General features: G+C 33.7%; 1 protein-coding gene across 4 annotated transcripts in view; it reads right to left on the bottom strand.

The window, feature by feature from the left end:
- The window catches only part of toy (paired box 6 protein twin of eyeless), a 70,562-nt gene extending 54,234 nt beyond the window's left edge, over positions 1-16,328 (bottom strand). The window contains exons 1-2 of one of the 4 annotated variants that reach the window (XM_076125749.1): positions 15,973-16,328; positions 6,543-6,810 (exon numbers count right to left, since the gene is read on the bottom strand). In XM_076125749.1, the coding sequence (XP_075981864.1) occupies positions 6,543-6,555 (13 nt within the window). In that variant the 5' untranslated portion in view covers positions 6,556-6,810; positions 15,973-16,328. The remainder of the gene's footprint in view (positions 1-6,542; positions 6,811-15,972) is intronic. The other 3 variants (XM_076125751.1, XM_076125748.1, XM_076125750.1) reach the window with 3 other exon arrangements.
- Positions 16,329-16,641: the final 313 nt, after the last annotated feature.

Raw genomic sequence — 16,641 nt, 5'->3', positions numbered from 1 at the left:
AAAAAATCACATATTTTCCTAGTTTCATTCTTATCGAACGCAGAAGTTAAGCATGTGTTATCAATCAACTTCTACGTCTTATATTTTCATAAAAATTACACATATACAACCAAAAAATCCACATCACCTCGAAATACTTGTACTTAGTTGAAGCGTGATATAATCGGTTGTAATTAATAAGCGTTTGCCAATTTAGTGGGTAGGTAGTGTTGAAGTGGCGAGTTATCGCGCCGCCGTTGTTAATCGCTCTCCGCGTCACCTTACTGGCGCGCGTGCTAACAAGCGAGCGCCTGTTAAAAGAACAATGGACAATACTACCTCCCTACAACCTGCAGCAGTTTTCATAAGCGGTAGCGGGATATATGTTTTAAGAGATCAAGAAGTAGTAAGGTATTGTAAAAGAGAAATTGATGAATTGCGTTTACGTAGCTTCAAGTTCGAATTATTGCAACAGAATTGTTTTTTTTTTGTAAAATAAAATATACGATTTTGGGTTTTGAAACGAAGACATAAATTGAATGAATGGAACACATGAATTCACACACCATGTTAGGTATGTTAAATGGTTAACAAGTACCCAACTGAAATACCGACCTATTATTTTCAGAAAACAAATAAATTGACTTAATAGTAGCAGTAACTTTGAATGATTTGCTAAAGGCATTAAATTCTCTCACTTAATAAATTGTTACTAATTGATACTGAATACGTGAACATTTGCCTTCCACAACCAACATTACAATAACATCTCTATAAAAATATGCTCTGAAACAGGTCGTTTAGTACTAAAATCGCTTACGCGTCCGCTCTCGCTACCGCTTATACAAAAGTCGCTATGTCACACCCACTGTCGACGCAAGTACGCGTGTCGTGTGAGGGAGTGTTTTAATTTCAGAGGTGCAATTTATTCGAGCAATTTATTTTTAATCCCCGTTTTTATGGCCGACGCTATAAATTTCATTTATAGTTGTTGTTATATTTTTTTTTTAGTTTTCGTGTGTGCTGTAGGTTTGCAGACATGATTTTTAGTGTGTATATGCAGAAATGGTTGTGTTTTTGGGTATAATATTGAGTTGAAAAGTTGTAATTAGTAAGTTTTAAGGAGGAGCATTGAGGGCTTTATGATTGGAAAAAAAAGTCCAAAATTTTGAAGATAATGAATGCAGAGTATACATTTTTGAGTGTGACAAAGTCCTTCAGAAAGTACGAAAGTGTTGTTTAGTAGAACTTTGTCAAACTAAGTGTATCCCCAAGGACAACGACCTACGACCTCATTTTGTTGAAAGTCAAGTAATCAGAGTCAGTTGTCAAACTATAACGATACGGTTTAAACGTAACGGAAATCATAAAACCAGACAAGCTTCATAAATAAAAGTTATTCCCCTCATCCTATTTACTAAACACGGCCATAATCTGCCGTTTAAATAGATAAAAACGTCATATTAAACATTAATCAAACATTACATAGAGCAGACAGTAACTGTACATAAGGGTTGCAACCCTGTCGAGTGCACACCTGGCCATCCCCCACTTAAGTGCCCTTCTTATTATTATTTTGTATCTGTTTCTGAATTGCTTAAATCTATGGGGGAGATTTAATTGTACGCTAAACGCCATTTTGGATGCGATGGATTTGAATTTGGAATTTGCCCTCACCATAGAGTATCGGCTTAGGCGGTAAACCTGTTTAGACGGTTTATTTAAATTTCAAAATTGTTTTCTTTTTTTGAATTGAAGTGTGTAAATAATACACTAGTTATGTGATCATATATTTTTATAACCTTTCATACATAAAATTTGATTTTATTATAAGTAAACAATGCAATAGTTTCCGAACTAGGGTAGATAGTAGATAGCTGCATAACGTAACACATGTTGCAAGCTTACGTGTGCTCTCACTAAAAGCTTACGGACCTCCACCGCTCTATATGTTGCTGGCAGTCTGGCTTTGCATATATCGGACAGCTATAAAAAAGAAATATTTCATTCCAATTTTTAAACTACTGAATATAAAAAAAGTAAAGATACGTCGAAATGCTTTTTGCAAGTTGAAAGCTATAAAATTATTGTATTTTGTTATATAAAAAAATGGAGAAACACACCCTTTTAACAGCCATGGGTACGGTTTGTTTCGCTATGACATAATTTATGGCGAATATCAACCACGCCCTTTAGTGGATGGACAAAAAACCCGCCATTGACTTACTACTCTCCGTGTTACAGACGCATAGAGTCAGAGATGCAACGGTTTTTTTATATTTTATTTGCGTTTGTTAATAATTTATTTGTAGTACCTATTGATGAAATGATTAATGTTAAGTAACATATTGGACATTTATAGCCAGTTGCTCTCATTAGTCAGATCTATCTTTAGGACAGCTATTCTATACATGGACGGCTGTTTAAAAGTACTAAAGCAACATTAAATTATGAAACAGACCTTAATGAGACAATCTTCATACATAAATGTAATCACGCCTTTTGCCCATACGGATAGGTAGAGAGCGACTAAACATTAAGACAATCAATAAAAGAAAATTATACAAACTTATTATAATATTCCAAATCTGTGATTATTTACAAACCGTTACAAAATTCCTTCTACAAAATAATTTCTGTATTATCCTATTTTTCTTAAACACGCAAGCTCATTGTTACGAACAAGAAAAACTTTTTAAAAACACAAACGTCCAAGTTTTAATATCTTTTAACAAAAGACTTGGGGCATTGTCTTTACAAATTGTCATTGAGAATACAGTTAAAAAGATAAACTAGTCTAAGTGCTAAGTACTCTGTGGTTTTATACATTTTAGCCTTTGTTAAAGGGCTTATGTAACTGGCAACTGAGAATAATGTTTTTTTACAGTTGTAAAAGAAATAATAAGCTCTTAAGACAATTGTCTCTGGTATGATCGTTGTTTAGTTTGTTTATAAACGTTTTTCTTTTTATTTAATTAAATTTTGGAGTGTTGTTTACTGTGATTCTTTAATTAACTAAAAAAGAATTGATTAAGTGAAGATTACGAAAAACCCAAATTAAAAGTGACTAAAACTAAATACATTTTACACTGATTAGAAGAAAAATGACGGAATTGAATGTCATAATTATATATATTAATAATTGTGGTACTAGTAACGTTTTAAGACCAGGAAACATTCTAGCTATTCTAAATTCAAAATTTGAATATTCAAAGCGTTTCATCGGACATAGTCAGCCCGAAGCGAGGTACTCAATCATTAAAATTCCTACAGTGCAGCAACAAAGAAAAGTCTATTTATCCCTCTCCAACAACTGTTTTTCCGGTCTATTTGTCTTTATCTGGCGCTTAATGTGACACAATTGTCGCATGCTCCGTTTGCTTGGCTTGGCTATGGCGGAACATAATTATATTTCTGTTATGCTTTAAGCTAAGTCACCGGTTTTAATGGATTTAGGTATATTGTGAGGTTCAATTCGCGATTAACTGTCTAAACTTGGTGCAAAAACTAATTTGTTAGGCATTGATAACGAAGTTTTTTGCGAAACTTCGTTGATTTGCGTTTGTGTCTGGTTCTACGATTTCATTGACGTTTATTTTTCATAACGTCTAATGGCTTTTCGGTGTGACCACAAATAAGTAATCAAATCTCATCAAATTAAGCAAGCGTAAGTATTTAATTGCTGAAATACTTTTTTTACTATAAATTGCCCACAAAATGTGCCGCATTTAATACACTACAAAGCTGGTTGAACAAACAGTAAACGCGTATTTGCCAAAAGGTCAGTTAACTTTAACGAGTTGCAAACTTGCGAAGTTGGCCGGTCGTACCTTGGAGCTTGGAGTCAGAGGTGGAGCTTAAAGCTATGTAAATGTAAGGGATTAAGACGAATATCTTAAAGTTATGGCTGAACACAGATAATGCTTCTTAGACAGTTTAGTACATAATTTAGATGCAGCGAAACTCTTTTTGGTTTTCGAGTTTTAAATTTGAAGTAAAAACAATTTAATGGCTTTTCTTTTTTGTAGTACTGTTGGATTTTCATTGTTTGGTCCCGGCTGTCATTTTCGAAGATATTTGGCAGTCGTTAACAGTAGTCAGAAGCTTGAAAGTCTGACAACCAGTCTTACCGAAGGATATCGTGTTATCCCAGGTAACTGGGTTGCGGAGGTCAGATAGGCAGTCGCTCCATGTAAAACACTGGTATTCAGCTGCATCCGGTGAGACTGGAAGCCGACTCCAACATAGCTTGGAAGAAAGGCTAAGCTGATATATATGTTGGATTTTCAAGTTCAAGTTTTTGTTTTTGATAACAAGATTGTCAATTGTTTTTTTTTTGTATTAAAAAAGTCTTGAGAAATTTTTGAGGCACTGGTATATGGTAGATGGTAGAGTCTACTAAGAACTTTGTAAAAGTGGTTCGTGTAAATGGCAAATTGATTCAAATTGATGTGTGTTGCAATGGTTTTCACACGACCACTACTGTTGAACATAATCATTGATTCGATTTTAACGGACATTTATTTGTGTGATCGAGTATATTTCGAGTTTGTTAAAGCCCTTTACAACAGAATCTCACTGAGAAATATTGAAATGTTACTCAAGTTGAAGTGTAAACTGAAAAGTCTTTTTGTAACTGAAATACATAGAAAACTACTATATTATAGGTAAAATTATATGGTAATTATATAATTTATTTTCTTGTGTGTCGAAATGTCAAGAAAATGTCAAATTAAAAGAAAATTTTCAGTTATTTAATTGTTTTGCCAAAATACTATTACCATGACAGTATCTTATTAACTGAAAGTCACATATAATTTCTGATATTAAGTAAATAAATACATTTTAAAGATGGTTTGTTTTGTAAACGTGCTCTATCCACAAAGACCAGTTGCTGTAACTGATGCAAGGAGCGTTCCCGCGGAACGTTAATTATGTCTAACAACTTTCAAACTTGACGAGACATTAACTTCACCTCTTTTAACAACTTTTGAACTGATATCTATGGAGTTTTGACAAGAATTTGTACGGTTTTTTGGTAGACACTACTTTTGTATTAAAACAAAGTTATTATATAGAAAATTACAGAGCAATTTTTCTATTGTTAAGTAGGTAACTGTATACGATGATTAATTTTAAGGATATGTCTAAAACTGAAACCAAACTGAACAAAACTTAACAATATGTTTTTTTAAACTGTAGCTTGCAAACTCAAATAATTTAAAATTTTACTTATTCTGCGGTTTTACTTGTAACGTATAGTTTAATGGTTTTCAGTCATTATTTCACAACTAGTTTTGAAAAATGGTTACTACACTCATACCTTACCTTATTTTTCGCTTTAGTCATGGATTCAGAACTGTAGTAATATCGACATTTAACCAAGACCAAGACAGAATTAGTTTCAATTGGGAATCAAAGTCTGGAATTTACAATAGTACGAACACATCAACAAACATTCAAGTCACTGAACTCCACGTTAATCTAAAGCTCTCATCAAATAAAGGTCTAAGTAATAGGTAGCACTAAACAGTAGGCAAGTTGTGACGTGCACTTGATTAAGTCTACATAGGGGCTAAGTTACGTCCAGCTAAGTGCATCGGTTGCTTGGTTACGGGAACTTATAGTGGCTTTTGTGGGTACTACTATGAGTTGTCGATTTAAGGTGAGTTCGAGCTTTGGAAGTGAGAATCTCGAATCGTTTTCATGTGACGTAATAATGATGTAGCATTTTTTTCTTTAGGCAGTCAAATTTCAGAAAACGTAGCGTTATTGATAATTATAATTTGCTTGTTGCGGACCACGACCAGATTTATAATTACAGAATCAAAAGTAGTATTCTAAGGACCTTGGAGACAGAACTTAACATAGTAACACTTTGGATATTCTGTACTGATAAACTTTACTATCGATGCCATTGTTTTGACAATAGTTTTATTTATACTTGAAACAGTGCACACTCTAGCCTTGCACATGCATGAGTAGCTGTAGTTAAAAGTCTACTAATTCTAAATTAAAATTTGTTTTATTAACTTGAGATTAATAGCAAACTTGCGCGTCTAGACTCACTAAAGTTAAGCTTATTCAACGTCACAACAAACTTTCGAGTTACAATCGAGAACTCATAGTAGTGTTCAACAAAACCAAATCCAAAGGCAGTTAGTTAGCAAGCCGAGAACTTAGCTCTCCGATGTAAACTTGAATAGTTGTAACGTTGTAAACAAGTAGTAGCTTGTTACTTGTTAGCACTTATTGATACTTAGCACTCGGCTCAACTTACCGGCGACTCTTTGTTATAACTCACAACTTTGTTAAGATATGCTGTATAAGCTTTCATTTTGTAAGTTGCCGGGTTAATTTTTGCCGAGTTACTGTTTATCTCTATGTTTTCATTGTGAACAAAGGATCTTGTTAGGTTACAGAATGTTTTGTGAGAAAACTTTGGCAATCGGAGTGGTGCATTGTGGTTTTGTTTTTCATGTAAAATAACTCCTGTTAGAGCTTTTTATCAGAATGGGTCAGAATGGAAGGAACTGGTGTAATGAGTGAAAATATATGCTTACCCTTATGCGGCATTTTCCAGAAAGCCTCAGCCGCCGTGGTTGGTTCCCGCGGCGGCGCGACCAGCCCGCCGACCAGCGTGGTGGCGGCGTGCGCGGGCGCCGGCGCCGGCCGCCCCCAGCCCCCGTGGAGAGCCACCCCGCAAACTTGCCCCCCACGCCCCGCGACCCGCCAACCGAACACCGAACAACCCTACACTTTCAACTACCAAATTAACCCAAACTATGTCGGATATGCGCGAGCGCACCTAAACCGCCATTACTTCGTGACCTGCGAACAAAGAAATTCACGTTTAAAGAAATTTATTGACCCCAATACGGCATTAGACAATCGCATCATCAATTACAATCAAGGCTCGTCATTACGCTCCTTTGAAGCCTTCGTTCGCCGTCTCTCTTTGACCGGTGAGTATTGTTGTGTGTTGGAAAGAGCCGGTGGATACTAATTGGTAGATGATGGTGCTGAATTGTGTGTTAGTTGGAAAGCGCCATCTATTGTTGCATAGTACAAATAGTCGGAGCGGTTCGTGAGTGCCGATAATGATCAATGTTAGATGGTAGTAATGAAGTTAGATGCGGTGATAGTGTGTATATCGTGCCACCCATCGTGTTGTCGAACGGTAGTCGTTCGTACGAGACTTTTTGTTTAGTTTTATTGTTTGACTGAGATGTCGGCGTGATTAGCTCATGTGGAGGCCATACTGTGCCTTATATAACGTGCGTGATTTGTATTCAAAGAATTGCGAGGCGATTTGTACGTACTTGTAACAATGATGTATTGATTGATTGATCAAAGTTTGACACTGTAATGTATGATTTATTAGTCGAACTTTTCACTGTTCTTTATAGAGATATTAGAAGTAAAGATGCTTACTTAATAAAGTATTAGGGTAATTTAAGAAATGCACCATTTTACAACAGTGATTTTCGTTTTGAAATACATATACTTACTACGTTTATTGCCCTAAAGAATTAGGTAGAGCTTTAGCTCTTTAGACCAAGTTACTACACATCTCCTAGTCTATTCTCTATATTCAAGTCACGCTTCCAGCCTCTACAAGAACGAGACGGTTTGTTGTTTCAGTGCTTAAAACGTAAAAAAAGAAATTCTAGATTTCTAAAAATACATGGCACATTGTGAAATGTCAGTATAATAAAGTAAGAAAATACACATAATACCTTAGTATTTATATCTATTACACTGAATTCTAAAAGAGATCTACGTTTTCTAGGAACATGAATACGCCTACATAACCTATATTATTAATACTTAACATTTATTCGCTTGAACGATAAAGGCTCTTGATTTTTTGTTAAGAGAAAAAAATATTACGTCAAATTTGTCTCATCTTATTTGGTGAATAAATATAAGAAAAATATCTCAAGAGAATAGTCGAATATCTTTATTGCAAATCCACTATTCGCATTAAAAGTCACAGGTACAAATATTGGGACATATATTTGATCTTTTCGTGCTGCCGATCGAATGATTTCGCTTTGATATTTTCCCCTGCGAGGTGAGGGTACAATGGTTCGAAGGAGGTTAGGGGTCGCCTAAATTGAACACTCACTTTGAGCCTAGTCAAAGCGAGGGTCTAAAGTACCCGGAGTAATATAAAGTCACGAGTATCGGCGTGTGTTTGGACACTAATGGCAAGACCGCCTTGTGCCGGGAGTTTCACCCTGAACTTTAATTGAAGCGGATTTCACTTGATTTTTGCATGACTGTATGTTTGTTATTGTTTGCAGTGTTACTTTCATGTTTTTCTGTCTCTTAACTTAAAAATTAAACTAAAGCAGTAAACTTAACTTTAAACTTGTTTTAGAGAGTAAAGAGACACACAACCGAAAATTGTGGAGACACTACGGATTGTTTTAGACAAAGGACATCGTAATTATAAAATTTTATTTGCGCTAATGTGCATTATTACTGAAAAAGTATATGTTTATCTTTTAATTATTAAAGCTATACCTCATTACGAACATTTTCGCAATAATTCGCACAAATTAACAATAACACTCATTACTATTTCTTTAAATTACATACGCAAATACTCAATAACATATCTCTTCACATGAAAAATAACAAATATGATACATGACGAGCAATCAAGTCTGTTATCTGGCGGTTGATCGGCGGCGCCTTTGTGTTAACTTTTTATCTGAACCCTACTCCGCCCGGCATTCAGTTACCACTGGCCAAGGAAACTGTTTCTAATTAGCGTAATTATTGTACTGCATGTGGGAAAAGTAAGAAATATATTTATTTTGTTTTTTTTTGTATATATTTTGTAGATATGGTATTGATAAGTGTTATGAACGCGAATGTTTTTATCGATGGTTAATCTTTCGCGCAAAAATTACTGAATTATTTTTTGTGAAATTTTGAAGTGTAGTACTTTAGTTAAACTATTAGAGCTTTTTGAGTAGAAGTTTTTATTATAGGATCATGTAGACCTTCATTTTGATATGTATATTAAGCAGGATTCGAGATACGCTGATCTGCTTAATAGTTATCAAAATAAATTACTTAAAAGTAACATTTTTATAAAACTTACTATAACGTAGTTTTGGTTTTACTATTGTTCGATTGTAATTTATAAATTGATATAATTAAAGTATATAAACAGTTGATATAAAATTGTCGTAGTTTTACGTGTGAATTTTGACGGTTAATGGAATATGATAATTAATTAATGAATCGGTCACGCAAGTACCAGTCACTCACGCGGTATTTTCTCCTCATATGTATATTGGCTCACACCAAAATATTATCACAGCAATCAAAATGAATATTACAATATTTGTTTTAATTTTAAATCATAACCAAGTTCACCCAAAAATTCTTCGTATTAACTTTTTAAAATAACTTTATTATCTATGTTTACAAACGCTGGCCGCATAGAATCTCATTTGCAACTTTTCAGACGTTTTAAAAATATCTGTAGAGAAAAAAAGGTACCTAAACGTTGTTGGGAATGTTAAAAAAACACAGTTTTCGTTGTAAGTGGCTTGTCTGAGTGCGTCAAAGGCTGCCACGGAGGCTGCATGCAAAGCACTTTAAACGGGAATAAAGTCGTCGGCAACGATTTTAAATTCTAGCTCAGCTCACCGAGATAATGTTGGCATGTCGATAACTTCTCCGCTATTCTGAGTGTAATAGAAATTTACTTTTACGGTAATTGCTGAGATAGAGTTTTATGATCCAAAGTTTTGCTTGCACGGGGGTTTTCATTGTTTATTTGATTTTGTTTGGTTTTGTTGATGTTCATTGCACTTGTTTAGCTTTACTTATTGTTTTTAGTAGTTGCAAGTAAAAAAAGACAAGAGAATGTTGGGTAACAAGAGCTTTTACTACTCAAATTTTTACTACTTAAAATAAGGGTTTCAGTTTTTTGCATATTCAGATAATAATATGTATATTTTTGTAATAATAATAATTAAGTTGCCCAAATTTACTTAACACTTTTTTGCTCTATCAAAATGAAGAATAGATACTCTACTTTCTCGTCTAATCTAGCACCATTATTAAAAAATTGTCAACTATAAATAAAAAAATATTTATGTACATTTAACAATACTATCTGAAAAAAAAATTGTTTAACCTTCACTCAAAAATGTTGCTCACACCAGTAACCGTTTTCAAACATAACATCCAAACAAGACATAAAAATGTGTTTTTATAACAAGATTGTCGACAAGTTCCTTCCCTACGTGTCTTAGTTGCAAGGATCGGATGTATCGTTGCACCTCATTAGTTTCACTTTGATTCAGCGTCGTTACTCCGGTGCAGGTGCCGCTAATACCTCTCTTTACCCGAACACATGCTCTAATCGTATTCCTTGCTTTATCCGATAACTATTAGATAGAAAATAAATGGTTTTTTTCAGTTTAAAAGCTGGTTTTTATGTTAAGATTTGAGTTTCTACTTACGGCTGTTATTTTGTGTCTTGGAAATACTGACAAGATTTCCTTAAAAATGTGTGTCGTTTTCTTAATTTTAGGGTTAGTTTCAGTCTTCAAAAAATAGTGTAAATTTACCTACTTGCTTAATAAATTACCAGTGTATGAAAACGACTATCAAAATTTCATCTAATCACTTATTTCATAGATATATTTAATAGATTCAATTTTATTGAAAAGTGGTAAAATGGGGCCAAAGAGTAATAAGAAATAAGTTTAAAAAATGAGTCTATTTCGAACATTTTTATTCAAAAACATCAGTCATAAAGCTTACAACTGTCAGCATCACAAGTACACCAATTTCACAAAAAAAGAAAAAAGTAACAGGGTGACGTCATCAAAGCGGGCTCTTATAAATGCACGTGCCTATCAAAATATCACATACAAAACATATACGATTCTGTGAAGTGCACTTACTTTAAGTTGCAACCTCAAAGGAAGGCCTCTTCCTTTTCACTACGTTTTTAAATAAAGCTCTGTATACATAATTAACAGTGCTATGGTTTTGCAGTAAACGAACGTTCTTGCGTTCTTTGAGTTTTAGAGTGTCATCGCGCGTTTTTTGTTTGTTTGTTTGCGTGTGTGCTTGTCTCATGTAATATGTGGTGTTTGAACTTTGTTTTAGATGAAATTGGATGATGTTTTTAATGTTTATGGATTGAATCTGTGTGTTAATTGTAAAGATCAGTTGAAATGAATTTTACTATTGCATCTGAATCATTATGCATATTTTAATATACACTATTAAATTATCAGGAGTTGCTTTTTAAAGTATAGAATGATCCTACTAATAATATAAATGCGAAAGTTTGTGCGGATGAATGTTTGATACTCTTTCACGAAAAAACTACTAAACAAATTTTAATGACATCTGGTACACTGATAGCTTATAACCTGGATTAACACATAGGATACTTTTGACGCGTTAGACGTCGCGGTCAGAAGTTAGTATAATAATAATATTATGAGTGTTTCGAATACCAACACGATGAGTCTAATGATTTAAACTCACATTCCAACCACCCGTGTAATCAAGGCAACATTATAAAATACTATAAAAATTAGTTTACACTTTCAAAAAGGCATTACAGCTAACTTTTTTTTATGTCCATTTCTATGAGTTTCTGTGCAGTGTGCAGTGTGTAGGTGAGTAGGCCTTGTTCGGTGCACAATGGGACGATTGATTTATCGTGCCGACGCTACACGTTACCCACTGTTGTGTGCGGTTGTCGAATCAAACGGTACTGATGGCAGGCAATGATGGAAGAAAATTAAGCTGTAATTTTGATGGGGATACTTTACTATTAGATTATATGACTTATTATGTGAACGTTTCTTTAACAGCTTTTTAAGGGCATGTAAAGTCCCCAACCCGCACTAGTTCAGCATGTTAGACTCAATGCTTTATCCCTCCTTCGTTGGGGAGGAGACCCTGGCCCAACATTAACACAGTCATGGGCATTTTCTTAATGTTAGGTACTATTTCTATTACAAAATTTTTTTTGCATGTCATGTTTTCGAGCGGCAAGAAAAAAACAAACATCTATTACCTCGTTAATAATAACGAGTAAAAATATTGGTAATTGATTATTTTCAATGATATTACTAAATAAATTGTCCTAATTTTTGGTTTTATAAGACTCTGTCAAATCTGCTACATCGTTTCTATATTAAATTAATGGTTATTCACCATTAGTTACCACCACAAAATCTCAATACTACATGTTAGAATTTTTGATTTCTAAATCTTATCAATCGTTGCTATCTCTACATGTCAGTTTTAAATCAATGTAACAAATCGGCGTGGCTCGTCTGCTGGCTGTACCGGCTACAACGGCCGGCCAGCACTTGTAAGTAATTTATTTCTATTCTGACACTACCTTTGAATGACCCACCTTTGGGCACTGTTCGGTAGCGAGATGAATAAATACCATCTTAGTCAACACTCTAGTTAGATACCGCTCTTTCTGATATCAATTTTAAGTACGCTAAACTGAGATGTAAGCTATGGAAAGACGATTTTTGAGTGCGATCTCAGCTGTATTGAATGTTACCTTTGCTACTTGCTTTTTTTTTAATTAGTTAGGCGCTGTTTTTCTTGTTGTCTTTGCCATTTTATTTTGTTTGTCTCAAAAGTTGTCTTTGAGTGATTTAGGCTGTAACGATTGGCTTTGGTACTATTTTTATTTTATATTATTTAATTTAAAACTCAAGTTACATTTTTTTAATATTATTTATTTTGATGACTTTAAAATCTTAGTTCTAGTTATAAAAGCTACAAATAAGTTATCAAACTTTTTCAGCGCGTGATGTCTATCAACCCGTACTTTGGTCAGTAATTTTATGTAAACTTTTCCTCATTTTACGAAATAACGTGACTTAATTATTACAAAAACAAAAACTACACTTAACAGTCTAAATATTTTAATTAAATAATTCACACTTCGCGTTAATTTAATCCAATTAATCTTAGTTTTGGAGCAATTAATTTATTATAACAACAATCAACGGTAGCATAAGCAGGCTTTAAAATTGCACTACAACATTAAGCAAGAAAGCACATACATATAAAATTACGACGGCAATTTAATCTCATATTCCGCCAAGGTGAACATATTTAAACGTCATTTTATTAATGAATCATATTTAAAATGTCATCGACTTATTCAAACGGGTAATATCGATGAAAAAACAAAACTTAAGAGGACATCAAAAGCTTTTTACTTGAAAAAAGGCTCTATCTTAATCCTTATTAAGCCTCATCAAGAAAGGGTGAGGCTATTGAGACCAAAGAGGTGTTATGTTGAGGCCGTCACAGATTATATTTTTTATTTTTTTTTACCTAATATGACTTTGGAATCGTAATACTGGGAGTAAGTGGAGATTATTTAAACATTTTCGGCTTAGTTTTCTTATATTTTTTGGTCTCTGTGTACAGGAAAAAAGCGTAATTTTATGCATGTATTTTCAACTAAGTTTAATTATAATACTTATGTGTTATTATTTGTTAACTCTATCATACTAAACTTTCTGTTCAAAATTACGGTTTTAAACAAGCTTTTTAATCTCAAAAATGTAAAGTAAAACGTGAACAATTTTACACTTTTCTTATAAAGATATTAGCGTCACAATGTCATTGATCAATTTAAACGTAAAGGTACCAGCAGAATTGCATTTAGCACCGTGTAATGACAGCATGTGAGAATTCTTTGCCAAACTGTCAATGGTTATGTCTTTCATTGTCAAAAATATGTCATTAATACTTTGAAAAAAAATGACAAAGTCCTTGCGAGGCACCCCTGGGAGTTGTTACATAATAGGGATGTCAACACTCGAAACGATGGGTTTTCAAGTATAAATAATAGTGAATGTTACATTTGAATGCTGTGCTTGTACTTTGTCGGCACGCTCGGCTTGGTTTACAAGTTTCGATTTATTGATTTTTATTTTTTTATATATCGGCTTCCTTAGACTTTTTTTGCAACTTTTTTTCTTTTTAATGTCATTGCCAAACAAATTTTACGACTTTACAACTTAGTCCAAAAAATATTACTTCTGTATGACTTTTATGTGCAGTTTATTAAATTGTATCTTCTGTGTACTCTTTAATTTTAGACTATTAGCCTCTGCTCGCAACTTTGTCCGCGTGAAAAAAATGTAAGATAAAAAGTGTCCCATGCTATTAAAGTTATAAGTGTACAAAATTTTATTAAAATCCGTCTAACAGTTTTTTCGCAAAACAGTAACAAACATACATCCATCCTTACAAATTTTCACATTTATAATATTAGTCGGTAGTAACAAATTTCTCGTCACATATTTAATCAGTCAACAAACTTCTTACCAAATTAAATTATCAAAAGTCTACTACATTTCTATCTCTACTCACTCACATCCAAAAAAACTCTACGCTTGTAACTATCCTGACCCAATTTTTACAAAACTATCTTCAACAATACAAGAAAGAACATCTTTATCGAAATTAGCCGGTCCCCCGTCACTGTCAGCCATTGTGTCCAAGTATCGGTTACCGCAGAAATTATGCGCTCGCTCTACCGACCAAGTACTCTATTTAACAATATTAACAATACTTATTCGGATACTTCTAATATATTTGTGTGACTGTTTGCTTGTGTGTCTGTCTGGTAACTTAGGACTGGTTGTTTTGGGATTATAAGTATTTTAGGCAAGATTTTAGTAGTTTCAGATAAAGAAAATGGCAGACCAAATAGATTTGATCAAAACATGTTTTTAAAATAGGTATTTACACTATATTCAAGTTTAATCATCTTTCGTTTCATAAACTTTTGTAATTGTAAAAAATTGCCAGACTATTTTAATCGTTTTGTAACGAGAAGAAATGGAAAGGAACTAAAATTTTTAACGTACCAAAAAAAATCACAAGACTCTTTTTCATAGCACGAAGAAATAAAAATAATCCTCTAACTTATAACAAAAGTAGTCGAATTTAATTTTCCAAAAGTATAAGTTTAATTACTTAAAAATATGAGAAAGAGACAGACATTTCTCATTTAATTTTTGCAATGAAATGTACACCAATCCGGCGCCAGAACTTTTTACCAACCATTTAAACGCTACTACAGACACAAATTAAAATAAAATTGCACACAGAACCTATCACATTACTTGCAAAAACTAACAATAATCGTTTATGTTTACTATTACAAATTATCCTCGACAATGGAGAATAAATCTAATGATACAATTACATAGAAAAAAACTCCGGTGAGATAGCGGCCAAACAAAAATATCGAGTTACTGATATGGGTGCCTGAATGTGGATACAGGTAGGACAAATTTATTTGTTAAAAGAGACTCGTTTTATTGGGATTTTCACTTTCTTTTGGACATTTAAATTTGTGCTACCTAGTAGGAAAATATTTTAGTAACTATTATTTTTAATAATAATTTAATTAATATACAGTTAAGTTATTTTTTTATTTTTAATTGTTTGTCTATAATACTTTTTTTGTAAATGAATGATATACTTAGGCATTAATATGATTTTATTTCAGGTTTATTTAAATAGTAAAGTTCTTGTAGATTTCCATATTTTCCATGGACATTATAATATGTTTAAAATTTGTATGTTTGTTACATTAAAGTTTATGATTGTTATAGCTGAATGAAAGTTGTAAATAAATTTTAAAGTTGCCGGAAAACCTTTAGATTGCCGTTGTGAACATAGAGAAAAAATAATGTACAGATAACTTTATTAAAATGCCTATGTTTGTTACTTAATATTTTTCTTACTTAAATTAAAAGTTACTAGAGGTTTAAGCATGAAGACTTAAATGTAGAAATGTTTATACTTTGGCCGGGCAACAGCAGCGTCGGTAAATTTGTAAGATACAAAGTCCCTTATTTTTGCTAAAATAAAAATTGTACAAAAATAATAATGGAGCCGTATTACATATTGGCCTAATATTATAAACAAATGGTCACGTACCTAAATATCAAAACAGGGGCACTGTAGCATCAATGAACTCACTCAAAAGTCCGCAACACAATAAATCACAAAAACTAAAAAACTACACAGTCCGCGATAGGGATGCGACGACGCGTGATCCCGTAAACCGGAATTCTTTAATTTGACAAGTTTCTAAACGCACCCGATGGTCAGTGTAGCGCGTAATCATCGAATACCCTAAGTATTGAGTGAGAGCACGTTCGGAGGCTGCGAACCGTTCACGATGTCACGGCTCGCTTGCGACTGGCCAAGCCATCTGATTCCAAGTCAGCCGTATGAGCATCGCTGGGGGCGGAGCCTAGAGGGGACGACTTGTGCCGACTATGTTCGCGCTCACCCTGGGGTGGGTGCCGCACACAGCCGCACACAGCCACACACAGACACACAGTCGCACGGCCACGCACACGCGCACACACGCAACAGCCTGTACTCACTGAACGCCCACAAGCACGCCGCGCGCCAGTCGCTTCGAGCATGCTGTATAACACCGTCCTTAGCTTTTACGCTTATTATTGTTTTGTTTATATCTTATTATTTATCAAGTGGATATTACTTATGTGATTATGTGGAAGCCGATTTTTTATCGGCTATGGAAATGGATGCAGTTTTGTTTTATAGTGGTTTTTACAGAATGGCGTTCTTGGCAAA

Source organism: Anticarsia gemmatalis, chromosome 18, assembly GCF_050436995.1.
Source record: "Anticarsia gemmatalis isolate Benzon Research Colony breed Stoneville strain chromosome 18, ilAntGemm2 primary, whole genome shotgun sequence".
Lineage (NCBI taxonomy): Eukaryota > Metazoa > Arthropoda > Insecta > Lepidoptera > Erebidae > Anticarsia > Anticarsia gemmatalis.
This window is presented reverse-complemented; position numbering and strand designations above follow the sequence as displayed.